The sequence below is a fragment of the Odocoileus virginianus genome, chromosome 27 (assembly GCF_023699985.2).
Source record: "Odocoileus virginianus isolate 20LAN1187 ecotype Illinois chromosome 27, Ovbor_1.2, whole genome shotgun sequence".
Taxonomy (NCBI): Eukaryota; Metazoa; Chordata; class Mammalia; order Artiodactyla; family Cervidae; genus Odocoileus; species Odocoileus virginianus.
Window position 1 is genome coordinate 25,915,902 of NC_069700.1, and position 27,185 is coordinate 25,943,086.

The 27,185-nt window shown below is 42.4% G+C and overlaps 1 protein-coding gene and 1 non-coding gene across 2 annotated transcripts; one reads left to right on the top strand and one right to left on the bottom strand.

The window, feature by feature from the left end:
- Window positions 1–446: 446 nt before the first annotated feature.
- Window positions 447–27,185, bottom strand: SPATS1 (spermatogenesis associated serine rich 1). The gene is made up of 10 exons (XM_070456908.1): window positions 27,136–27,185; window positions 25,696–25,836; window positions 23,621–23,860; window positions 23,179–23,312; window positions 13,918–14,062; window positions 10,964–11,088; window positions 9,463–9,624; window positions 5,364–5,484; window positions 4,114–4,176; window positions 447–966 (listed from the first exon to the last, which is right to left on the bottom strand). The coding sequence occupies exons 1-10, from the start codon at window positions 27,183–27,185 to the stop codon at window positions 819–821; spliced, it is 1,329 nt and encodes a 442-aa protein (XP_070313009.1). The 3' UTR covers window positions 447–818.
- On the top strand, window positions 27,021–27,127 carry LOC139031640 (U6 spliceosomal RNA). Its single transcript, XR_011484145.1, has one exon. It is a non-coding gene; the product is annotated as a U6 spliceosomal RNA (small nuclear RNA).

Sequence of the window (27,185 nt, forward strand, 5' to 3'; positions counted from 1 at the left end):
TGTCACCCCTGCACAGTTAGCTGGTTCTTGTGAACCACCAGATTACCCTTGACCTTAGGAGAAGTACTAAGAAGTCAATTACCATTGACCATTCTGAAGTATAATAGGTATGTAGGAGTAAAGAGTTATGATGCCTGTTACTCACTCTCAGATAACTGAGCAAAATAACAATAGTAATAATATGAGAAAAAGAGTGTATATGCCTTTGGACAAACATTAACTACTGTAGATTCTAAGTGAAGAATATGTAGATGTTTGTTGTACGATTCTCAAAACTTTTCTATCAGTAAAGTTTTCAAAATACAAGTGAAGGGAATTCCCTGGTGGTCCAGTGGTTAGAACTCCGAGCTTTCACTACCGAGAGCCGGAGTTCAGTACCTGGTCAGGGAACTAAGATCCCTAAGATCCCACAAATGGCGCAGTGCAGCCAAAAAATAATAACAATGTTTAAAAAGGCAAACCACAGTGATTTTGCATCCAAGTCAAACATTTGATTTAGAACAGTTGCACTAACAGAAGCAATCAACAGGAAAAGGCTCTCCAGGGGCCAGTCGGTGCCTGCTTCCTGGACCTGTTTCTGTTCAGGACTGTCTTGGAAAGTCCAAAGAACCTGTGGATAGAGACACAGTTAAAGGCTGTGCTCCATCACAAGACCAACAGTTCTCAAAGATATACTTGACAGCAACCCACAGCCGTGACATCTGCCCAGGGGCCGCCTCGGGGCAAAGGATACCATCCACTCTGGGAGAGGCTCTGCCTCTCTCCTCTCCATTGTGAAGCCTCTCAGAAGCCTGCTCTTCCAGGCTTGCCTCCAGTTGTTATGCTATTTTTTGAAAGTCCTTTGACCCACCGGCAGGGAGCAAACTGTGTAGCAAGGAGATCGCTGGCTGCCAGTCATCAAGCTCTTTGACTTCTCTTATCTCGCTCTTCAGCATGTTGGCCTTGTGCTTCACCCAGAAAGGCAAGCTGTGGGAAGAAAACAACACCGTCTGAGTCCGCCTGATGCAAATTTGCAAACACCTTCAGGAGACAAGGTACTCCATCCTCCAAAAGTAAGAATCCTTCAATTCTAGAGACCAGGTGTCAACGTCAAGCACCATATTGGGACTTCCCTGGTGATCCAATGGTTAGGAATCTGTCTTCCAATACAAGGGACGAGGGCTAATCCAAGTCAGAGAACTAAGATCCCTTATGCCTTGCAACTAAGCCAGCGAGCCTCAACTACTGAGCCTGCATGCTCTGGAAGCCACGTGCCATAACTAGAGAGAAGCTTGAGCTCCGAAATAAAAGATTTTGCATGCCACAACTAAGACCTGATGCAGCCAAATAAATAAATATTTTTTAAAAACCCGTCATATTATTTGTCGTCACTGTCCCTGCCCCAAACCCATGTCTCTTTTGTGTCCCTCTCTGCCCAGGAATCTGAGCCCTGTAGCCTGCACCACCTTGACTCCTCCCTGCCCCCACCTTTGAGTTGGGCTTGGCTAGTAGGAAGCACCCACAGGAGATCAGAAGGTGCAAAGACAGAGACTGAGATGTGTCTTACTGAGCTCCTTGACTCCCACCCTGTCTCCTGAGGTACCCCAGGTCTGGAGCGGCTGTATTCTCCACGGCCACAAGCGCCTTTAGAGCAGCCCTTCTCCATTCTCTCACTGTTCTGTGAACCATGAGCCCTTCTCCTGCTGTTCAGACCTAGACGTCAGTAACAGTTTCCCTGGTGGGAGTCCCTGGGTGCTTCACCCTCCCACGTGAGTTCCCACAACCTGCCCACTCATTGGTAAGCAGTCCTTTCATTAAACTGTCTTCAGAATCCCGGCAAAGTTTGCCTTCTGCTTTCCTCTGGGACCTCAGCTAATACAGATACCGGGCATCCTCCCAGGTCTGTTGAGATTTGAAAGGGCATGTGCTGAGCTGTGCTGTGTGTGATCCAAGAGGCCTTAGGAAGTCTGGCTCCTGGGATGAGTCAGAGCAGCAAGATGAAGAATGCTTTCATCTTTTGGCCGCTAGAATTTTCATATTTGGGGGGAGAAATGCATTATGATTGAGAAAACACCCTGATAAACCTGCTGAAGGTAAGGAAGTCCCTGTAAGAAGACAGAGGAGGATTACCACATGTAGGAATAGATGGGATATCATTTAAAGCTGACAACACAATAATATTGGGTTTGCCAAAAAGTTTGTTCAGGTTTTTCATAACATCTTATATAAAAATCCAAACAAACTTTTTGGCCAACCCACTAGAAGCCCAGCTAAAAAAATCAGGGCAAAAAGCAACATAGGAAGATATCAGCATAAAGAACCAGTAGAACAAAAAACACAAGCATTCCTAAACATCCAAAGAAATAATTTTTTAACTTTTGTTGAAATAAAATGGTGAAAGACTCAGGGTAAATATAATATACATAACACATGTAACAAACTATTCTGACAGAATTTAAATCAAGTCTGTCAAATCAATAAATGCAAGTGACCCTAAATCACCTCTTAGAGAAACTACTTTTCTTTTCTTTTTTTTTTCCCCGCCCTGAGAAACTACTTTTCAAATTGACTCACAGAGAAAAATCCAGTTCTATTTCGGACAGAAAGACATAAAACACAGTAATTTGAAAGTCTAAGAATGGGCAAAAGCATATTAGTCAAATGCAAACAAAACAAAGTAAGAGTTGTAATCTTAATATCTGGTTAGGTATAACATAGGACAAAATGCATTAAATGAAAAAAAAGAAAGATATTTTTGCAATGCTAAAGGCTACTCGTAATAAAGACAGAAACACACTAATATTTGGACATTTTAACACACCAACTCTTAGTCCAAGGAGACCAAATGAGCGGTCAAGTGGACAAAAATGGGTAAGAAAACACAGGGACTAAACAATAAACAATAAGATAAATTTTCTGGGTGTGTATCTAAATTTGCATTCTGACAAAATACAATGTACTTTCTTTTTAAATAATATATATTTACTTATTTATTTATTTGGCTGAATTGAATCTTAGTTGCAGCTCATGGGCTTAGCTGCTCCACATTACATAGGATCTTACCAGTTCCCCAACCAGACATCAAACCCACATCTCCTACATTGCAAGGTGGATTCTTAACCAGTGGACCACCAGGAAAGTCCCTAGAATGCAGTTTCAAATGCACATGGAAAGAGTCCCAAAACTGAACATATATTAGCTCACAAGAAAACTGTGATAAGTTCCATAAAATAAAAATAATAAAAACAATATTTTCTGATCACAAGGTAATACAAGTAAGAATGAATTACAAAATAAAAGCCAAAAAGCTCTCCTACCTAGAAAATCTCCCTATTAAGGAATTCTTTAGTCAAAAGGGAACTGTCAGTGGGAATGACAGAATTCTTCAAAAAATAAAGATAACCTACATATCAAAATATTTTGGTTCAGAATGGAGCAGAGCTAAACTATTAGATCAGAAGAATGAGAACTTCCCTGGTGGTCCATTGGCTGGGACTCCACATTCCCAATGCAGGGGGACCCAGTCTCAATCCCTGGTCAGGGAACTAGATTTCACAGGCTGAAACTAAGAGTTTGCATGTAGCAACTAAAGATCCCACGTGCTGTAACTAAAAGATTCAGCACAGCCAAATAAATAAAAACAAATATTTTTTTAAAAAGAAAAGAAAAGATCAGAGGAATGATACTTTCCTCAAATACAGAAATACTAGCTTACTCTATGCCTCGTCAAACTCTTAACCATCCTCCCTGGCTGCACTTACTTAAGTATATGCCTTTTCTTTCCCAACAAACTCTTGTGTTTTGGAAAGCAGGGACCCTGACTGTTTCTCCACATAAAACCCCTCATGGTGCACACCTAGAATAACACGTGGCATCTGGCAGTCTGTCAATCATATCTATTGAAGATGTAAGCAGCCGCGTGGCTAGACTCCATAGACACTTGACCTTCAAAACCAGAAACCAAAAAAAAAAAACAAAAAAAACAGAAACCCTCCATTCAAACCGCCTCACCCAACTACCAGGATTCAAAAGGTCCCTATGCTTCAGGTATCTATGAGCTCCTCCATAGGAGAAAATAAATAATTGATGTGTTCATAGAGATGGGACAATATGGAATATGTTAAGATAACTCACTTGGGGATTTGTGGAAGAGGCTCAAGTGGAATAAATGTATCAAATTTCTTTTCATAAGGCACTCTGAAAATCAGAAAAGACAACCATCAGATTGGTATGGCTTCTATCTCAAAGATATCAATACTTCATTGTGTTCAATACAGTGTCTTATTTTATTGCTTTAATTGCCATGTATATGCTTCAAAACCATTAAGGGCCATAATTCTTAGTATTTATCACTTTTTGTAAACATCATTAAAACCAACATGATTAATTTTTATTGAGGTATATGGTTGATTTACAATATGTTTAAGTGGATACATAAGTGATATATGATTATTAAAGGTTATACTCCATTTGTAGTTATTATAAAATATTGGTTATAGTCCCTGTAGTTTATATTCTTGTAGCTTATTTATTTTAAACATAGTAGTTTGTACCTCTCAGTCCCCACCTCTGTCTTGCCCCTCCCCAACCCCGTCTCCCCACTAGTCACCATTAGTTTCTTCTCTATATCTGTGAGTCTGTTTCTGTTTTGTTATATCTACTTTTTAGTTTGTTTTACTTTTAGATTCCATATATAAGCGATATCATATAGTATTTGTCTTTCTCTATTTGACTTATTTCACTAAGCATAATACCTCCAAGTTTATCCATGTTGTTGCAAATGACAAAATTTCACTTTTTATGGTGGAATATTACTCCATTGTGTATGTGTATATATATATATATATATATATATAAACATCTTGTTTATCTATTCATCTGCTGAGGTTGTTTTCATATCTTAGCTATTGTAAGTAACTGCTGCTATAAACATTGGGGTGCATGTATGTTTTCAAACTAGTGGTTTTGTTTTCTTTGGGACATGATTAATTTTCTAAAATATTTTTAATGTACTACACCGACTATTTTTCTTTTAATTTAATGACCCTCCCTTTCTTGTCAATGCTTAGTTCCAAGTGTAAATCAACCCTACTAACCAACAATGTGATTCAGAATGAAAACTGAAGCCTTCATATGTGTGGTAACAATAATAGGAACAAAATTGGCAAGCACCTTTTTGTAATCAAGATCCTGTGTATGATCTCAGTTACACACATGCATATATATACATACACTAAGGAAACAGACGTGGACTTTTTTTAGAAATTTTCACCAGCTATGTCTTGTTGAGATTCGCCCCTTGCAAAATATAACTTATATGTAGCAGGGAGAAATACAATTCCTTTAAAGTTCACTAAATAATGCTAGTATTAACATACACTTACATTGAAAAATTCACTGGCGGGAGAGTTGATCCTGCTTTGTGGAAGCCTTTACTCTGTTCTGGATACATATATGGATTATCTCCTGGAGTTAACTTTGGGATTCCATTCCTGGGGTCAAGAACTGTGAATGGTGTTTAAAAACAAAATCATAAAAAGAGCTGAAAATGGTCCACAGATTTGCTCTAAGTATTGATATGACAATGGAAATAGGATAATTTAGTGTTTTATCATTAGGTACATATAGGTGTCTTAAATGCTCTGTTTATGATTGTTTCACCTTGAGGAGATGAAAAGTGTGAGCCTGAAATAAAGTAAAAGTAAAAAATAAATTTAAAAAACAGATTAAAAAACTTTTTTAAAATGTGAGCCTATGTATAAGACATTTTTTTTAAAGGTGTTATGATTACTTTACCCTGGGAAAGAACAATAACTTAGGTTTGGATGGAATGGTTTGGTTTAAAATGAATGATGAATCAAAAGTTATCTGCAATGATGAGCATAAACTGACTTGAAATCTTTTCATTCCTAAGCATTAGTGTATTTTGAATCCCTGAATTCCTCAGGGATTAGAGGCGATTTTAACTGGGGCTCTGCCTCTCTGATTGAATCTCAACTAAAAAGGGTCCTGGCTCCTCCTTCTGACTCAAAGACTAGGACAGGGGTTTCCCTGGTGGCACAGTGGATAAAATCTGCCTACCAATGCAGGGGACATGGGTTCGATCTGTGGTCCAGGAAGATTCCACATGCTGTGGAGCAACTAAGCCCGTGTGCCGTAACTATTGAGCCTGTGCTCTAGAGCCTGGGGGCTGCAACTGCTGAGCCCATGTGCCACAACTACTGAAGCCCTAGAGCCCGTGCTCCTCATGAGAAGCCACCAGAATGAGAAGCCTGTGCACTGCAACTAGACAGTGGCCCCTTCTCACTGAAACTCATACAGCAACAAAGACCCAGCACAGGCAAAAATAAAATAATTAATTAGAAAAAAGAAAGACAGAGGTGGTGCAGCAGTGGGAGGTGGCCTTCCTGGTGAAGAGGAGTCAGGAAAAAGTCTACTGATGCTGAGTAAACACTGCTTACTCAGCCCATGCTCTGACACCCGACCCAGCCCCTTCCAATGCCCCAGGAACAAGAAACTAACCACATGAGTTCATAGGGAGTCAGGCTGGTACAGGATGGTCATTTAAACATGCACCTCCAACACCAGATGCATCTCCTAAGAAAATAATCCTGGCCTGCAAGACTGCCTTGCGCAATCCTACACTCAACAAACAGGACTCCTTTTAAAATTTTTTATTTATTTTGAAAGTTTTTTTATATATTTGTATTTATTTAGCTGGGCCAGGTCTTGGCCGTGGCACTTGGGAATCCTCAGTCTTTTTTGCAGCATGCGGGATCTAGTTTCCTGACCAGGGATTGAACCCGGGCCCCTGCTTTGGGAACACGGAGTCTTCGCAACTGGACCATCAGGGAGGTCCCTCATTTACTTTGTTTTTTGGCTGGGCTGGGTCTTGGTTGTTGCGCGGGCTTTTCTCTATTTGCAGTGCCCGGGCTTCTGTTGTTTCAGCTCCTGGGCTCTAGAGCTCAGTAGCTGTGGCACACGGGCTTAGCTGCTAAGTTGCTCTGCAGCTTGTGGGATCTTCCCAGGCCAGGGATGGAATCCATGTCTCCTGCATTAGTAGGCGGATTCTTTACCACTGAGCCACCAAGGAAGCCCTTGTCGTCTACTTTTAATATATACTTGCAGTTGTCCCTGTTCTGGCCAGTGAGACAAAGAAGTCTCCCAAGGACCATATGGGAAAACTTTCCTTCCTTCTAAAAGGGGAAGGCAACAGCAGATTTTCCTTTTTTATGTCTTTAATACAAATATGATGCTTAGAACTACAACAATTATCTTGTAACTATAAGGGGACAAGCATCAAGACAAAAAAAATTCAACATTACAAAGAATGGTGATACATCAAAAAATCCAAAATGAGCCTGTAACTTTGATGACAACATTGGACAACCAGACCATATAGGTCACCTAAATACCAAAGCTTCTTGTTAATTACTTTAAAGATATCTTACAATTTAAGTCTCTGATAATTTGATTTTTCTCTTACTTGTGGCCAAAAGCATGCCTAAGTAATAGACAGCTAAACCTAGTCCCTTCTTGGTTTTTCTCAGTTGTTCCAGATTTAAACCAGTTAAATGAATCCTTGCTGTTCTTCCCTAGGATTGCATCTCAGGAGTGAGAAGTTGGAATGTGCACAGCAGGCTTACATGACATCAGGATCTATGAGAAGGCTCTGGGTCCTGGGTCACCATCTGCAAACCACACGGGTACCTGCTGCTCTCTGAGAGCTGGCATCTATTTCTGTTTACTAAAATGGGCCATCTAGTCTGAGCCTCTGAAGCCATCCCTGTCTGCCATGCATCAGGTGAAACACGCATTTATTCCCATATGACCCCTGGCTTGGTGGTCGACAGTGCACCCTACGGCGGCCTCCAGGCATTCCAGCTGTTCAAACAGCTCTCCTGGCTTGCTCGCTTGCTCTCTCTCTCTCTCTCTGTCCTAAGCTCCACAGTCTTTACAGGGCACAGAAATGCTGCTATTCATCCACATCTCCTGGATGGATGAGACCCTCAGGGGGCTTTCTCCCCAAACATTGCCCAGATCATTATTGTCTGCCCACAGTCAGGAGAGATGCCACTTCACCTGGAAGCTCAAGGTCTTCCCCCAGCCACCCTGTGAGGCAGAAGCCCCAGCTAGACTCACGTCCCCTCAGCCACTAGATTTTGAGCTCAGGAGTTGGGTAGGACACAGAACTCCTCAAAGTCCCCGTATCAATGACTACTTTCTCACCTCCTCTAGTCTGGCTTTTGGGGTATTCTTTATCCACGCAAGGGCTTCCCTGGGAGCTCAGTGGTAAAGAATCCACCTGCCAATGCAGGAGACATGGGTTCAATCCTTGGGTCAAGAAGATGCCCTGGAGGAGGAAATGGCAACCCACTCCAGTATTCTTGCCTAAAAAATCCCATGGACAGAGGAGCCTGGAGAGCTACAGTCCAAAGGGCTGGACAAGAGTTTGACATGACTTAGCAACTAAAGAACAGCTACCCAAGGAAAAGCCTTGGTTTTCAAAACTACTTGTCTCCGCTGTGAGTTTAAAAGTCTATTTTAAAACTGAAAAAAAAAAAAAAACGAGAAGTTTCCATTTCTTTCTCTTTGTATACTGGAGTGGGTAGCCTTTCCCTTCTCCAGGGGCTCTTCCCAACCCAGGGATCAAACACAGGTCTCCCACACTGCAGGTGGATTCTTTACCAGCTGAGCCACCAGGGCAAGCCAACAATACTGGAGGGTAGCATATACCTTCTCCAGCAGATCTTCCCAGGAATTGAACTTGGGTCTCCTGCATTGCATGCAGATTCTTTACCAACTGAGCTACCAGGGAAGCCCTATTTTCCTACTACAGCAATCTTATTCTTCCCTGAAGCACTTGCTGAATCCTATACAGGTATTTCTTAGAAGCGTTGCCATAAATGGTCCCTTGGTATTCAGAAACTCGTTAGGGTCTTTCAATAAACTTATGATGGCTAAGTTGGAACAGAGAACTCACCAAATCACCAGCTGAGGAGATATATATATATATATATACACTTCCTCATCACATCTACCTTTCATTAAGTCAGCTAGAAAACAACAACACACACTGAAGCTAAGGTTTACAGGATGTTTTCCTTGTAAAAAATCAAAAATACAATTTAAATGCATATGACAAGCAGCATCTAATTGAAACATGAATTCTTTTCCTCGGACTTCAATGGAGGTTTCTATTAATAAGTATCCGAGACAACTTATCTGATGACTTAAATATCACATTAGCATTTTATGAAACTCAGAGAAAAACAAAAATGTGGATCAGCATATGGTGTGAATTCTTTGCCAAAAAGTGCAGCCTGCCAACCATCCCCTTGTCTTTCCTATTTTCCCGGCTGCACCTGGATGACACAGTGACCCCCTAGGTCTGCCCCAGCCACACAATGCTGGGCCGCCGGAATGACAACTCACAAGTATTCTGGGGCATTGCACAATGAAGATTCAGGAGGAAAACATTACCATATTTCTTTCTCCCAAGGCTCTTGTCCACTATCCTCTCTGACAGAGACCTCCTATTGCCGAGGAAGACCCCGTTAAAGAAACACTGCTTTCCAACATGGTAGGTGTGGATGTTGCTGCTAAACCTTGGATAAAATGTCCACTCAGGACGCTGCCCATCTTCTGCAAGACATCAGAAATGCTTCCATAAGCACTGCTCCCAGCCTCACAGTGTAGCTGGATAACAAAATAGTGTGAAGCCCCACCCCCACCCCCACCCCCGGCTCTATCTGGCTATGCGACCTGTATCAATGTGTGTAGTTCCGTAATTCTACATCGGGGCAGTGTTAACCTCTATGGGACTAGGCACAAAAGAAGGGAAGTAGAGAGAAAGCTATCTAAGAGGGTTCTTCTTTGTTTCCTTTTTATCCTCCCTTTCAAAAATAAAGCCAGTTTTATGGTTGGAAGTGATGTATGGGTTAGGAAGCTCAGAGACAGTTTTACAAGCATCTGTGAGCCAATCTTCACTCTAATAAATGTGTAGGAATAGAAAGCGCATCAGGGGAAGGGCTGGAACACCCATGGCATCTTAACCAGATGGCATATGGTGTTGGCAGCAACAGTGGCACATGCACAGGCTACAGAAACCCAGAGAGATGCAATGTGATTAGGACCAAGGAGAAAGGCTGCTCTGAGACCTCAGTCTAGTTACTGGACTTCTCAGCGCCTCTGTTTCTTCGTCCGACCCTTTTCCTATAAAACTGCTCAAGTGATTTTAAATGGTAAAAGATCTCCTACAGCTTACAGCTCTAGGGTTGCTTAAGAAACTCTTGTCTCCTTGGTGGCCGTGAAGGACCAGAGGCTTTGGAGGCAGGCATGTTTGAGTTCTAATCCCATCCCTTCACTTCCTAACTATGTGTGCTTGTGTGGGTGACTGAATCTCTCCAGCTTCAGTTTCCTTCTGTGTAAAACAAGTAGGTCTGTATTAGCCACACAGGTCTATATGTATTGACACAGAAAGGATCCATGATCTATTTATACTTTGAGTGAAAACAATACTTTGAAAATAATTTGTGTATTATTTTCTATCAGTGAAAATATTGTGGTATATTACAATCCATAAATATATATATTAAACATATATATGTTTATACATATACAAATATATTTCAAATACATATACATTTACATTTCAAAATTCTCGAAGAATAGATATCAAACTCTTCACAACTATGGAGCAGAATAGGGGGATGATTAGAAAATATTGGGGAAGGGGTTTTCATACTCTACATGTTTCTTTATTATTTTAATATTTTATTATAGTACTTTTATGTTTATAAGGCATTATTTTTGCAAAACATATAACAGTAGCTGCCCCGCAGAGTTGTGAGAATTAGAGATGAAGTATGTTGAGTGCCAGGCACCTAGTGGGTCTTCCGTGAATGGCACCCAACAGTATGGCAGCCTTCTGCAAAGACCCTGGGCATGGAGGCACATGGAAGAGGACCTATGATCTACTCACTTGTCTGCAACTTGAGCAGGCTGAATTCCTGGGGATATTTATCCTTTTGGACTTCAGGCAATGAAGTTTCAGAGGAGTGATCAGAATGTGAGGAGGAGGATTTCAGATCCAACTCTGCAGCAGGGCTGGAAAGGAAGCAGAAGGATGAAAATGTCAATGTGCTTAAATTGGAAGTTACAACCCGATCTTACATCTTTTACACTAGAATTGCCCTCATGTATGAAAACTAGGACTACTCTTCACTAAAAGTCCATGAGCATATAATTTATTTATTCACATGAGGGGATTGAAATATATTCCAAAGATGCATGCTTAAAGGCAGTTTGGTGTCCAAAAGTTAAATATAGAATTATCATATAACCCAGCAATTCCACTCCTGGCATACACCTAAACATTAGGCTGAATAAAAGAAGCCAGACACAAAGACCATAACTTGGTGATTCCATTTATATGAAATATCCAGAACAGGTAAATCCACAGAGATAAAATTAATGGTTATCCAGGGCTGGAGGGATAGGGGATATAAGGGTGACAGGTTTCTTTAAGGAGGCAATAAAAATGTCCTAAAATTGATTGTGATAATGGTTGTATTATTAAACTGGTGAATTACATAGTATATGAATTATGCTTCAACTAAAACTGCTACCAAAAAAATGCATGTTCAATAAAATCATTAAATGGAAATAAAAAATCAATCAGTATAAAGAAAAGAGAAAGAAATAATCAAAAACAAGCCTCGACTGAAATGGCTATAATAACAGAGCACTATGTTTAGTATGGAACTTCCTGGCAGTTAAAAATGCCTGCAACGAGCTAGTGTGGGCGTCAACAGAAAAAGCCATCACTTCTGGTCTTAGTGGCCTAGCATTTGATAGATGGCCTTGGGCAATGCTTTCAGGTAAGGTTATCTGTTATCAAGCCATAGAATCTTTTTTCATAATATTATGTCACCCTGATATTGGAATCATTTCAAACCAACTCCATGTTGATCATTTTGTTTGCTGCTGACAAAAAAAATCCTGTTACTATAGGTGGGGCCAGTAGAATCATTTCCATTTGCAAAGGAAATGAGCCCTCAAAGAAACTCACAAAGCACATCCTAGAGAGGGGCCGAGCTGGATCTGCAGGTTAACTCTGGACTATGTTGCCTAAAAATCATAAAGAACCCTGGGTCCGTAACTCACAGTCTTGCATAGCCCAACTTCAGTTTTAAGTAAACAGTCCCATACTAATGTCTTTGAACTACCATAGTGTGCAGATAAAGTAAAAAAGCCAACAACTCAGAGTCCATCCTCCCAGTTCCAAATGTATGATAACTTTGACACTGGGTGATATATGGCTCTCCTAAATACTTTTTATATATTTGTGTTTGCTGAATTAACTGCGTAGAAAACATTGCCAAGATAAAGGAAACATTTCAAAAGAACTTTAGGACTATCCACCTACTTGTTTCACTCAACAAACACGTATCTGAGTACATTTTGGGGCAAGCATTGCTCTAGACACTGGGGATCCAAACAGTCCCTGCTCTCAGGAGCTTAGGGTCAAGGGGAAGAGGTCATGGACAGATAAACAGGTGACTGTGAAAGAGTGGGTAAATGCAGAGTTGGAAAAAACAGGTTTTGCAAAAAAGTAGTATAATAGGATCTTAACTGTGAAAAATAATTACATATTTCCATGCATAAGAAATAGATTTTTCTTTCATGCATATAAAAAAAAACGTTAACACCAATTCTCTAAGAGGTGAGATTACCGTGGTGGTTGTTTTTTATACTGTTTTTTATATTTTCAAAATTCCTATAATGAACTTAAATAACTTCATTTTTAATTGAATTATGTATTTATGGCTGTGCTGGGTATTCGCTGCTACACAGGCTTTTCTCCAGGTGTGGCTTCTTCACCGAGGTGACTTCTCTTGTTGCGCAGCACAGGCTCCAGGGCTCAGTACTTGCAGTTCCCGAGCTCTAGAGCACGTGGACTCAGTAGTTGTAGTGCAAGGGTTTAGTCGCTCCCTGGTATGTAGGTTCTTCCCGGACCAGGGATTGAACCCATGTCCCTTGCATTAACAGGAGGATTCTTCACCACTGAGCCACCTTGGAAACCACTAAATTACCTTCATTACAACAAAAACTGTTAGAAAAAGCTTTTTAAGACTTTGTATCATAGGAAATCAAACAGAGCAAAGTATATAAAACAGCACAGTTTTACAAATACTTATAAAGCCAACATCCAAGACAAGAAATAACGCATGGCCAGCCCTTTCCTCCCACTCCCCAGAAACCATCTGTGTCCCTTTCCCAGAGAGATAACCACAATTCCTGACTCTTGACTGTCATGGTAACCATTTCTTTGCTGTTCTTTAAGAGTTTAACACCAGAACTTCCTTGGTGGTCCAGGGGTTAAGAACTTGCCTTCCAATGCAGGGAACACAGGTTTGGTCCCTGGTCAGGAAACTAAGATCCCACACGCCCTGGGGCAACCAAGCCCACACGCTACAAGGAACATCCATGTGCCACAACTAAGACACAGTGCAGTCAAAAACAAAAATGACATAAATGAATATTTTTTAAAAGGTTTACCACCTATGTGTATATATTTGTATTCCCAAAAATACGTAGTTTAATTTCACCTTCATAATAGCCAGCCCTTGCACAGTCTGTGTTTTATGCCAAGGAGTCTTCTAATCACTTTATATGTATTACCTTATTTCATCCTCACAACAATCTCCTGAAGTATTACCCTCTCTCCATTTTGCAGATAAGAAAGCTGAGGCCCAGGGAGATGAAGTAATTTGCCCAAATTCACACAGATACCAACTGACAGAGTGAGATGAGAACCCAGTCTAGCTCCGGAATCCATGCTCTTGTAAACACGTCACACTCCCTCTCAGACTGTTGGTCCCTTGGTTAGAATTGACCCCAATGTTTACAGCCCTTCCCTGGACCCTTACTTACTCTAGGTGGACAAGGCCTCTGCAAGGGCTGAGAGGCTTACCGACACTCAGACCTGTTTCAGTAGATGAGGAGCTGACCCTTCTGCCAGATGATGTTACATTGGCAAAGCATCCCTTAGATTCCAGAAGATCATTGTGCTTGGTATCTGCAACACATAGATATCACCACTGGATTACATTCATGAAACCACCTCCCACTTGATCTTGTTCCCCAGATGGTAAATAATTTCTTTAAAAAAAAAAAAAACTATAAAAAAATTCTCAGAAATAAGAGTCAGACTTCTCTGACGCTGGAGTACATTTTTAGAATGACTGCTGTTCCACCTACCATTTCATGATTCACATGTGTGGCATCTACCGGGCACCTCTGCAAATTCCCACCATCCATCAGTGGGACTACCCCTTAGCCAGGTTTTATTCATTTCCTATCAACTCCCTCTCAAATTCATTTACCAAGTGAATCACATCCTTCCCACACTTGTCAAGTCCCAACTCTATTACCAAACACCTTACTCTTAAGTGCACTTTGCCTGTGACTCTACAAAGTTTAAAGTTTAAATTCTACAAAATCTGTCCTCTCACAATACCCCCATGCTGGGGTTTCTCAGGGTAAGAACTGTTGCATCAGAGTTACCTGAGAGGCCTGTTAAAAATACAGAGTCCCAGGATAAAGAAGATGTGATACATAAATACAAGGGAATATTACTCAAGCCATTAGAAAAAGTGAAATAACATCATTTGCAGCAACATGGATGGGCCTGGAGATTGTCATATGAGTGGTCAGACATCCTTTATAAAAATGTGGAATCTAAAAAAAGAGTGATACAAATGAACTTATTTACAAAACAGAAACAGACTTACAGGCTTAGAGAACAAATTTATGGCTGCTAGTATTCTAACCCTTATGAATATACAGTGAAAGTGAGAAATAGATTTAAGGGACTAGATCTGATAGACAGAGAGCCTGATGAACTATGGATGGAGGTTTGTGACATTGTACAGGAGACAGGGATCAAGACCATCCCCATGGAAAACAAATGCAAAAAGGCAAAATGGTTGTCTGAGGAGGCCTTACAAATAGCTGTGAAAAGAAGAGAAGCAAAAAGCAAAGGAGAAAAGGAAAGATATTCCCATTTGAATGCAGAGTTCCAAAGAATAGCCAGGAGAGATAAGAAAGCCTTCCTCAGCGATCAATGCAAAGAAATAGAGGAAAACAACAGAACAGGAAAGACTAGAGATCTCTTCAAGAAAATTAGAGATACCAAGGGAACATTTCATGCAAAAATGGGCTCAATAAAGGACAGAAATGGTATGGACCTAACAGAAGCCGAAGATATTAAGAAGAGGTGGCAAGAATACACAGAAGAACTGTACAAAAAAGATCTTCATGACTCAGATAATCACAATGGTGTGATCACTCACCTAGAGCCAGACATCTTGGAATGTGAAGTCAAGTGGGCCTTGGGAAGCATCAATGCGAACAAAGCTAGTGGAGGTGATGGAATTCCAGTTGAGCTATTTCAAATCCTGAAAGGTGATGCTGTGAAAGATGATTGCTGCACTCAATATGCCAGCAAATTTGGAAAACTCAGCAGTGGCCACAGGACTGGAAAAGGTCAGTTTTCATTCCAATCCTTAAGAAAGGCAATCCCAAAGAATGCTCAAACTACCTCATAATTGCACTCATCTCACACGCTAGTAAAGTAATGCTCAAAATTGTCCAAGCCAGGCTTCAGCAATACGTGAACTGAGAACTTCCAGATGTTCAAGCTGGTTTTAGAAAAGGTGGAGGAACCAGAGATCAAATTGCCAATATCCGCTGGATCATCAAAAAAGCAAGAGAGTTCCAGAAAAACATCTATTTCTGCTTTATTGACTATGCCAAAGCCTTCGACTGTGTGGATCACAATAAACTGTGGAAAATTCTGAAGGAGATGGGAATACCAGACCACCTGACCTGCCTCTTGAGAAACCTGTATGCAGGTCAGGAAGCAACAGTTGGAACTGGACATGGAACAACAAACTGGTTCCAAATAGGAAAAGGAATACATCAAGGCTGTATATTGTCACCCTGCTTATTTAACTTATATGCAGAGTACATCATGAGAAACGCTGGGCTGGAAGAAGCACAAGCTGGAATCAAGATTGCTGGGAGAAATATCAATAACCTCAGATATGCAGAGAACACCACCCTTATGGCAGAAAGTGAAGAGGAACTAAAGAGCCTCTTGATGAAAGTGAAAGAGGAGAGTGAAAAAAGTTGGCTTAAAATTCAAGGTTCAGAAAACTAAGATCATGGCATCTGGTCCCATCACCTCATGGGAAAGATGGGGAGACAGTGGAAACAGTGTCAGACTTTATTTTGGGGGGCTCCAAAATCACTGCAGATGGTGATGGCAGCCATGAAATTAAAAGACGCTTACTCCTTGGAAGGAAAGTTATGACCAACCCAGACAGCATATTAAAAAGCAGAGACATTACTTTGCCAACAAAGGTCTGTCTGGTCAAGGCTATGGTTTTTCCAGTGGTCATGTATGGATGTGAGAGTTGGACTGTGAAGAAAGCTGAGTGCCAAAAAATTGATGCTTTTGAACTGTGGTGTTGGAGAAGACTCTTGAGAGTCCCTTGGACTGCAAGAAGATCCAACCAGTCCATCCTAAAGGAGATCAGTCCTGGGTGTTCATTGGAAGGACTGATGCTGAAGCTGAAACTCCAATACTTTGGCCACCTCATGTGAAGAGTTGACTCATTGGAAAAGACCCTAATGGTGGGAGGGATTGGGGACAGGAGGAGAAGGGGACGACAGAGGATGGCATCACTGACTCGATGGACATGAGTTTGAGTAAACTTCAGGAGTTTGTGATGGACAGGCAGGCCTGGCGTGCTGCGACTCATGGGGTCACAAAGAGTCGGACACGACTAAGCGACCGAACTGAACTGACTGACTGAGTGGGAAAAAATGGGGGATGGGATCATTAGGGAGTTTGGGATGAACACTGCTATATTTAAAATGGATAACCAACAAGGACCTACTGTATAGCCCAGGAAACACTGCTCGATGATATGTGGCAGCCTGGGATGGGAGGCGAGTTTAGAATAGACACATATATTTGTATGGCTGAGTCCCATACAAATTGTATGGAACTATCACATTGTTAATTGGCTATACTCCAATAAAAAATTAAAAGTTTTTAAAAAAAGAACTGGGATTGGGGGCAGGAGGAGAAGGGGACGACACAGGATGAGATGGCTGGATGGCATCACTGACTCAATGGACATGAGTTTGAGTAAACGCCAGGAGTTGGTGATGGACAGGAGGCCTGGCATGCCGTGACTCACGGGGTCGCAAAGAGTCGGACACGACTGAGCGACTGAACTGAACTGAACTGAAAATAGATAACTAACAAGGACCTGCTGTAAAGTACAGGGAACTCTGCTCAATACTCTGTAATAACTGAAATGGGAAAAAAATTTTAAAAAGAGTAAATACATGTCTGTGTATAACTGAATCATTTTGCTGTACACCTGAATCTTACAACATTGTTCATCAACTACACTCTGATATAAAAATAAAAATTAAAATTAAATATAAATTTTATAAAAATTAAAATTAATATAAAAAATTAAATGGGGGTGGTGGGAAAAAAAAACAACATAAAACATTAAAAAATAAGAAATAATTCAAAAATACCAATTCCCAAATCCCATTACAGACCCATCAAACCGGAATCTTGGTCAGTGAATCCTGGGAATCCACATTTTAAAGAAGCCTCACTCCCTCAGTAGTTCTTAGGTTCGTGTCTGGCAGTGAAATTCCTCCTTTTCAAGCCCAGTTCCATCACTACACTCATTCTATCCTTCTCCTCTTCTTGATTCTCCACATGCATCCAATGATGAGAATCAACTTGGGACACCTGTTCAACATGCAGATTCCAGGGCTTCAAGCCGACTTACTGGGAGGGGTGGGAGGCAACTCGGGAATGTGTATGTTTAAGAAGCACCTCGGGTGGTTCTCAGAGCCAGCCAAGTGTGGGAAGAGCTGTTTTGGCACGAGGCTCTGAGCCATGCCTTGGAGGAGGGCATGGCAGCCCACTCCAGTATTCTTGCCTGGAGAATCCCAATGAACAGAGGAGCATGGCGGGCTGCAGTCCACGGGGTCGCAAAGAGCTGGACATGACTGAGCGACTAAGCACAGCATGGCATGCAGCCTAGAGCAGCCTTCCGTACATGAGGGCCAACTGGTTGCTTGAGGAGTGACTAGTTGGGATGGAGTGGAACCCAGTGGAGGGCAGAGCTGTGAAGAAAGAGCACAGGTCTCCAGCAGCCCCAGATTGGAGCCACAAATGTGGTATCAAGAACATAATACAGACCACAGTCTCTGACCACATGCAATACTATTAAAAATCAATAATAAAAAGACAGCCAAAAAACACCCATAAGCTTGGAAACTCAAACCACATCTCCAAACATTTCACATAATAGAAGAGAGCATAATGTTTCTCATGAGGTAATTAATGATCAATGACATAAGTACAATATATCAAAACTTGTAGATTCAACTAAAGCAGTAATTAGAACCTAGAGCCTTAAATGCATACACTGTATTTTACTGAATGTAAGACACCATCAGTTGTAAAAACATTATTATTTTATGGACCACAAAGAACAGAGGCTGCCAGTTAAATTATGACACATGCTTTATCATTTTGGACTTTTATATTTATTGAAGAATCCTTTAGACTTACTTAGATATAGATTTTAATCCTGTGCATATTTAAAGAAGGGAAATAAAAGCAAAATGAAATGGCTAAAGGCACTCGTGGGGCTTTCCAGGTGGTGCTAGTAGTAAAGAATTGTCTGTCAATGTGGGATACTCAAGAGACTCGGGTTTGATCCCTAGGTCAGGAAGATCCCCTGGAGTAGGAAGTGGCAACCCACTCTAGTATTCTTACCTGGAAAAATCCATGGACAGAGGAAAGGAGTCGGACAAGACTAAGCGACTGAGCACAAGGCATTCTTAAACCTTACGCACATTCAAAAGTCTTATTACTGAATCACTTTTCACCTCAATCCCTGATGTCCACATTTTCCACCAAAATTGATCTCAATGCAACAAGAATGTAGGTGACAGAGCATTTCTTAAGTGCTTCTGGAATTTTCTTCCAAACCACAGACACACCTCTGCGTTATTCAGTGCTCATCCAGCAAAGTGTATACCAACTACTTCACAGGGGCTACTGGGCCCATGGCACTGGTAAGACCCATCCAACTTCAGAGACACAAGCTGTGAAAAATGTCCATCTTACAAGTGACAGGTTATATTGTCAGAAAACAAAGATTCTAAAATTAATGACCTAAACTTTCAATTCAAGATATAAGGGGGAAAAGACAAATGCCCCAAAATGATAAGGAAAGAAATAATAAAAGCAGAAATGAATGAAATAAAGATGATTATCAGAATTAGCGGTTCATGAAAAAAATTTAAAATGTAGATAAAGTTCAAGAAAAATTTTTAATATAAGTAAACAGTATAAGAAATGAAAAAGAGGCCATAATTACAAATAAAACAGAAATAATTTTACCCATAAAGAAGTTGAGTACAAGAAATATCAAATAACTTGCACAAGTTTACAGAGCAATGGAGTATAATGCATAAAATGTAGTTTAGAGTCTTCCCTGGAGGTCCACTGGTTAAGACTCTGAGCTTCCACTGCAAGGGGCATGGGTTTGATCCTTGGTTGGGGAACTAAGATCCCCATGTACTACACAGTGCAGCCAAAAAACCAAAACAACAAAAAATGTGATTTAATGTTGCAATAATCATGATGGAACTGACACAAACCCTGACAGGTAAATCAATAGAACAAAACAGCAAATGTAGCTAGGATAAAATTTTATGTGATAGTAGTGGCATTTTACCACAGTGAAGAAAGAATGGATCATTCAAAAAAATATTTCTGTAACAACTAACCATTTGGAATAAAAATAAAATTAAACCTCCCTTATCCCCAAATAAATTTCAAATGAATTACAAATTTCAATACAAAAATTAAAAGATGTATCTGAAAAAATAATAAGTGAATGTTTAAATAATGTTAGAGTGGGGAAGTTATTTCTAAGAAAGGTATCAAATACAGGCAAAAAAAAAAAGATGCACAGATTTGAATACACACACATTTAAAACTTTCATAGCAAACTATAAATAGATTTATAACATACAGGATATAAAAAGAGCTAATAATCATGACAAAGCATGAGTTTTTAAAAATTTATAAGATGAAAATCTTATACCCAACAGGAAAAAAAAATGAGCAAAAGACATAATTAGGTAATTCACTAAACACACATATATAGACAGTGTATGTTTGGGGAAAAAAATTCATCCTTACATTAGTAAAAGAGCTGAACTTAAAACAAGATATTATTATTATTTGCTATCCATTTACAAATACCTAAGGCTGACACAGCTTGGAGGAATGACATTCTTGTACACTGCTGCTGAAAAAATCTCCATCTTACTGAAGAGTAATTTGCCCATTTATGTCCTCCAAAATCTATGAGAAGGGCTCTTTCATTCCAAGGTTCTACTTTCAGTAACATATCTATGAAAAGGGTATGAAACGTATATATAAAGATGCAGAAAGGATCCACATATGTAAAGGAAAAAATAAGATTAAGAGCAGAGATGTCTTCTGGGTTGAGACTCATATCAGTTTTGAGTTACTTATCATAGCATTTACGTGTGATAATGCTTGCTGGTAGGTTTTAACAGGGACTGCCTTTTCTAAATAGTTCACATTGTATATTGTATTCGGCCACTAGGGGGACTGGCGAATTCACCAAAGCAAGGTTTGTTTGCTAAGGATGGTATCAGAGGGGGCCCCCTCACAAGTTTTGGGATTTGTTTTATTTTGAGAGGTAAAAGGTAAGTATATTATACAACCCTAAGGAGCGAGCCAGTGAAATCATATCTACAAATTTAGCCTATTTCCCTGTTTACTTAAGAAGTTTTGTGATGGCAACATTCTAGAAAGCGGCTTGCAGCTGCCTAACAGCAGACTGCAGACTTGGACCAGCAAGGGCCAGAAGAGGGGTCTGTCTGCTCAACTGGCACTTTCTCCAGACCCGGCTGACTTCTGGGAATTCCTAGAAGAAACTCAGCCTCAAACATGACCTGGAGACACTTAAGCCTGACCCCAGGCTGCCTCTCCACATCTCCTCAGGTGGGAGAAGAGGACTGGAAATGCAAGTCCGAACCATCCCATTCTGATATTGATGCCTCTGCTGTGTAGAGTAACATCAAGTTACTTTCAGCAAGTCAGTGACCTGTCATGCCCAGCTCACAATGCCGGCCCCACCTCTCTATCTAGCACTGGAGCCTGAGACATGGTAAGTTAAGGAACATCCTTCTTGAAGGGTCACCATTTATCATGCTCATTGTTACTCAAATGCAAAAGATATCCAGTGAGCCATGAACTTGAAAATCCTAAGTCAAAACACTTCGAGACAAAAAAAAAAAAAAGATGGTCCAACCTAAGAGAAAGTTTTGATGACTAGAAAGGAATCGAGGGGGGAAAAAATCTGTTTCAGAAGAAAGTCTGTTTCTTTGGTACCATCTGTGAAATTCACAATAATTATTTCCATTTCCGTTAGGCAAGAATAACACCTTATGTAACCAAGGCACTTTCACAAGGCTTGTCATCTCAGCTGAGTTACACAATAGCACTGTCTGGCGGGGAGAAAATAATACAGCAAGCCAAGTTAGCTTCTTGTGAATACTCTTTAACCAAACACTCGGTTTCCAATCCCTGTTTATCTGCTCAACAAACAAACGAAAGATCTAGGACAGTGGTTTTTAACTCTTTTTTGAATCACAGACTCCCTCCCAAGAAATAAAGAAAGTCCTGGGTCCTCTCTGCTGGAAAAATGCATACACACCCAGAGTTGTGCACTCAGCCTATGCTGGTTCGTGGATCCATGCTCCTTTCCTTACTGAAACCTGTGAACTCCACGTGAAGCTGAGCTCAGATGTAGTCTCCTGATGGATACACCTCTCCAGCAGAAAAGGAAGCCATGGGTCTTTGGTTAATGTGGCGTGGCAACCTCAGGGGCTGGTGTTCTTCCAGGAGCCCTGACCTAGAAACCTGAAACCCTTTTACCCACCCTTAAAACAGCAGCGTCCTTCTTTAGGCCTGGTCAACCTGAAAACTGCGGAACATTCTGGAGCTTAAAGCTAGAATCCCAGAACCTTCTTCTCCTTGCTGAACTAGCCACATTGGGCAATGAGTGGCTCTAATTTCTACTGCTCCACTGGCCCCTCCTTGTAAGAAAAAGTGAAAGTCTGAGTCACTCAGTGGTGTCCGACTCTTTGCCACCCTATGGATGGTGGCACACCAAGCCCCTCTGTCCATGGGATTCTCCAAGCAAGAATACTGGAGTGACAACATGTCATTCCCTTCGCCAGGAGATCTTCCTGACCTAGGGATTGAACCACAGTCATTGTGGGCAGATTCTTTACCATCAAAGGCACCAGGGAAGCCCCAGTTGTGGGTAGGTAGTAAATCATACCGCCACCGTCTCCCTGCACTTGTAAATGGAGGGATCACAGACCTGGAATACAGAAGACCAAAGACCAAGCTCTAATGGGCAGAGACGGAACGTTCTACACTCTCTTTTTGCGGCATGAAGGCTACCCACTTACATGTACTTACTCAGGGGTTTTCTGAGACGCTGTGGCTGTTCTACTCCACAGCACTGTTCTCTAAAGGCAAATGTACCCCTAAACATTCTCTTCAGCCATAAAAATCAATCACAGAGCGCCCATCCACTGTTTAATTTAAATCTTTCATTAAAGTGTTCCTCATTTCTACCTGAGCTGTCCCATCCAAAAAACAGTGCCACAAATCTGATATATGAGCAAAGAGAAAGAAAAAGAGGGGGCCTGGGTTTGGAGACGGGGAGACTCATGTCAAATCCCAGCTTTATCATTTATTGACTCACACACTGGGCAGGTCAAACCTATGTCCTCCTTCATTCTTTGTAATATACCTCTCGGTGAGATATATTAGGAAATCCAGGGAGGTCATTTATGAGAATTCCTAATGCTGCTCTCTGCCTTACCAGAACTTGGGTTAATACAAATAGTCCTATTACAGGGTCCCAAACTAGCCTTCTTTTAAACGTCAAACGATGCCTTCTGGCTCAGTGTACTTAGCTGGAGCAACCAAATCCCAGTCAGCCCTCCTGATTTTTTAAACTCAACTGTATCTCTTCTCTCCCGTGGTGATGTCAGAGTCTCCTTTGTCTTGAACCTTCTTCAGGTCTCTGCTGTAGAGGGGGCGGAGACGACAGCCCCCAGGACCGCTTCCAGCGTCCATGGACTCAGCCGTGCAGATGCTGATTTAAATATTAAAAAGCGAGCCGGAGACAAAGAAAAGACCTTTGTTTAAAAAAAAAAAGTATCAATCAAAGGAAGCAGAAACTTCAGGGGCCACTGAAAGTCGAGAGGGCAGGGCTGGCCTCTTGATCAAGGCTTCCCTCGCTTTCTCTGATTGGGCGTTTCCGGGTTCGGAGCTCCCGGCCCTCGCCCCGCCCACCGAGAGGCTCCTTCCCTTCCTCCGCTGGGTGGTCCACCCCTGCCCCCAACGGAGGCCTGGCTCTACGTTCCGAGGCCTCCAAGGAGGATACGGCCGACATCAACTCACCAACCCCAACCGGCAGCCGAACTGCAGGCCGAGGATCCGAGAGCCAAGGGCAAGAGGGACGCCGCGGCCACCTGCCTCACCCGCGGAGGCGCGTTTCGGAGTTGCCAGGACACCGGCCCAGCCACGCGCGCCGCCGCCTCCCGCCAGGCGGTGCTTCCCGGTCCTCTTGGCTTCCCCCGGCTCTCTGAGCCGCCGCACGTGATGGAGTCTTTTGAAGGAGCAAAACCAGAGCCTCTAGCCCTGTCGGGGCGTGGTGGGCAAGGACCAGTGGAAAAGTGACTTTGTGTTTATGATTTTTTTTTTTCTTTTTCTTTTTAAGAAAGGGACTTTCCTGGTGGTCGAGTGCCTAAGACTCCCGCGCTGCCAATGCAGGGAGCCCGGGTTCCATTCCTGATCAGGGAACTATACTGTGAGAGGCAACTAAGACCTGGTGCAGCCAAGTAAACAAATAATTTTTTTTTTTAATTGTGGTTCTTCTCCAGGCAATTTTCATTATCGGGACTGTAGCCTCTGGTGGCAGTGAACGATGAGCCCTCCGCAAAGCTTGCGGATGCCGTCTTAATAACTGGCATTGATTGGACAGGATCACCTAACACTTCAGAGCGTCTTTTCTGGGCCAAGCGCCCTGGTGGATGTTATCTTCCTTAAGCAGCCAGCTGCATTTTTCAAAATAGAAAGCTGAGTTTGAGCAAGGATTTGCTCAAGGTCACCCAGAAAACTGAGATTCATTTCCAAGTTTTCTCACTCCAAATCTATCACTCTGTCCATCATACCAACTTAAATTTATCTTACTTAACTCTTATCAGCAGCTAATCAATCTTGCAGGCAAACCTTCTCTCCGACTCTAGTTTAAGTCCCTCAGTTCAAATCCTGATGCAATTTTTCCCTTGGTGAAGTGGAAAAAAATTAGACTGTGTTTTTATTTTAATAAAATTTTTACTGATCGTAAAACAAAAAAGTAGTCATTCTAGAAACCTTGAAAAAAATTTAAAAGTATTGTTGCCCAGCTAACATTAAGATGCTGCGATGCCAGGAAGGCAGAGATTTTTGTCTGTTTTGTTCACTGCTATACACCAAGCACGTAGCACAGTGCCTGGCACATATAGGCACTCAATAATCACTGTTTAACAAATAAATGGGTGGATGGACTATTGATTTAAATGGCCTGAGCTGAGCTCCTCCCTCTTCTGTTTCCATCCTCTTGGAAAGAGACCAGGTCTCTAATCTGCACCATCAGGTTTCAAGACATCAGGACAGACAACAGAGCCCAAACTCTCTCATCCTAGACGAACCCTGTGTACTGTAACTCCTAAATCTTCCCTTACTCTGCAGCTTTAAAGCCTCCTCGGCCACTTTGCGTTCATCCCCTGGGCAAGTTTTAGATGCTTCCCATCCTGGGCTGAGGTCTGGCAGGGCATGGGAGTCACCCTAAGAAGTTCTTGGGGGCAGCGGAGCTCCAGAAGCTGCCTCGCTGCCACGATTCAGCAGTAGAGGTGAGGGTTTGGATGCTTGGTGCATCCAGAAGCTCAAGGCCTCCTGAAGCTCCTGGAAAAGCCTGTGGGTACAGCCCAGAGGGCGAGGGCCATCCAGCAAAAAGGGTTTATCTGGGGACTCTCACCAGCATCCTCTCTCTTGGCTGCATCCCCCCAAATCAAGCCTGGCACAGAAGTCACCGCAGAACCCATACGGAAACAGAGGGTTGATGCAGAAAGCGGGCCGATCTTGGGCCCCTGAAATCAACCTTCTCAAGGGCTGTAGGGCCTTCCTTGCAGCTTTGCAGCCTGGGATCCTGCCGTGCCATGAGCTGGGTCTGAATGAGCTGGGGGAGGGAGGAGGGGTCCCGAATGAGCGGGGTTGGGATCCCAGGGCCATCACTAGCACATATAGGGTTTAGTGCCTAAATAGGGGGTTTTTTTAATCGATGTTTTTGTGGGTCATAAGTTGTTGTATACCAACATTTTCATGATCCAACCTGACCATAAAAGGCAAATGCTTCTAGGAGGTTCCATGGCGAGGTGGAAGGAAGGTGAGCTAGACCTTAGCCCCACCAACCCCTCTGCCCTGCAGAACCTCACTTTACGGACTGGGGGCTCAGCTCTGAGAAGGGACGGCAGAGCGAGGCAGTTGGTGGGAAGAGGTAAACCTGGAAGGTGTTGCAGACGCTGGCTAGGGAGGGCCAGTTCTGGTTTTTGCTTGGCCTGCTGTGAATCCAGACCCTTTAGAACAAATAGTGAGGCAGTTATAGGAACCAGGTGGGTGCGTGCCTAGTCGCTTCAGTCATGTCCGATTCTTTGCAACCCTATGGACTGTGGCCTGCCACACTCCTCTGTCCATGGGATTCTCCAGGCAAGAATATTGGAGTGGGGTGCCATGCCCTCCTCCAGGGGATCTTCCTGACCCAGGGATTGAACCCTCATCTCTTCCGTCTCCTGCATTGGCAGGCGAGTTCTTTACCACCAGCGCCACCTGGGAAGCCCAAGAACCAGGTGCCTAGGGAATTACAGGAAACCAGACAGCAGAGGGGGAATCAAATAAACTCTACCCCTGTTCCTTTGGGGTCTTTAGCAGAACACAGGGAAGAAACCTGATTCTAGAAGGATGGCATTGTGTGATAGTCAAACAGTCAGGGGCATGGTAAAATGCTTCTTGTGTCTGATAAACCTCAAGCGTTTCCATAAGTTTCCATCTAAATTGGGGGGGGGTCCTTAAACATTAACTCTCCCCCTAGTTACATGGCAAACAGTGCATATATGGGAACCTCTTTTCTCCAATGTCAAGAAAAAGTCCCCACAAACCCATCTGACATGCATGTCCCACAAACACACACCAGAGGGCAGTGTAAACCAGGACATGAGGAAAAAAATCACAGCGCCTCCTACAAAGAGGGTGCTGGGGAAATGGGTGTTGGGTGGATTACTGATGATGCATCATTGTCTTTGAAAATTTTCAGTGGTAGACAGAGGGGACTTGGCAATGTGGTTGGGAGGGAGCATTTGTACCTCAGAACCTGCTACCACCACCAGCTCCCAAACCCTCAAGGACTTCCTGTCAGGTCAGGTCAGGAAACAGCTTCCAAGCACCTCCCATGTGCGAGGCACTGTGCTAGGGGCAGGGATTTGAAAGTGAGTAAAACCCAGTCCCTTCTCCAACTGAGCGCCTATGATGTGCCCATCTCCTTACATTCCTTATCCCATTTAACACTCACAATGGCAAAGTGCTATGAGAATCATCCCCATTTTACAGATGATGAAAAACAGACTCAGAGGGGGTAAGATACTAGTCCCACTTAGGGCATGCTAAGTCGCTGCAGTTGTGTCCGACTCTGCGACACTGTGGACTGTGGCCCATCAGGCTCCTCTGTCCATGGGATTCTCCAGCAAGAATATTAAAGTGGGTTGCCATGCTCGCTTCGGCAGCACATATACTAAAATTGGAACGATACAGAGAAGATTAGCATGGGCCCTGCACAAGGATGACACGCAAATTCATGAAGCATTCCATATTTTTCGGCCCACTCGAACGAAGCCAAGCAAGGCCCGGCCGGCTGGTCGACCCGTCGGTCCAT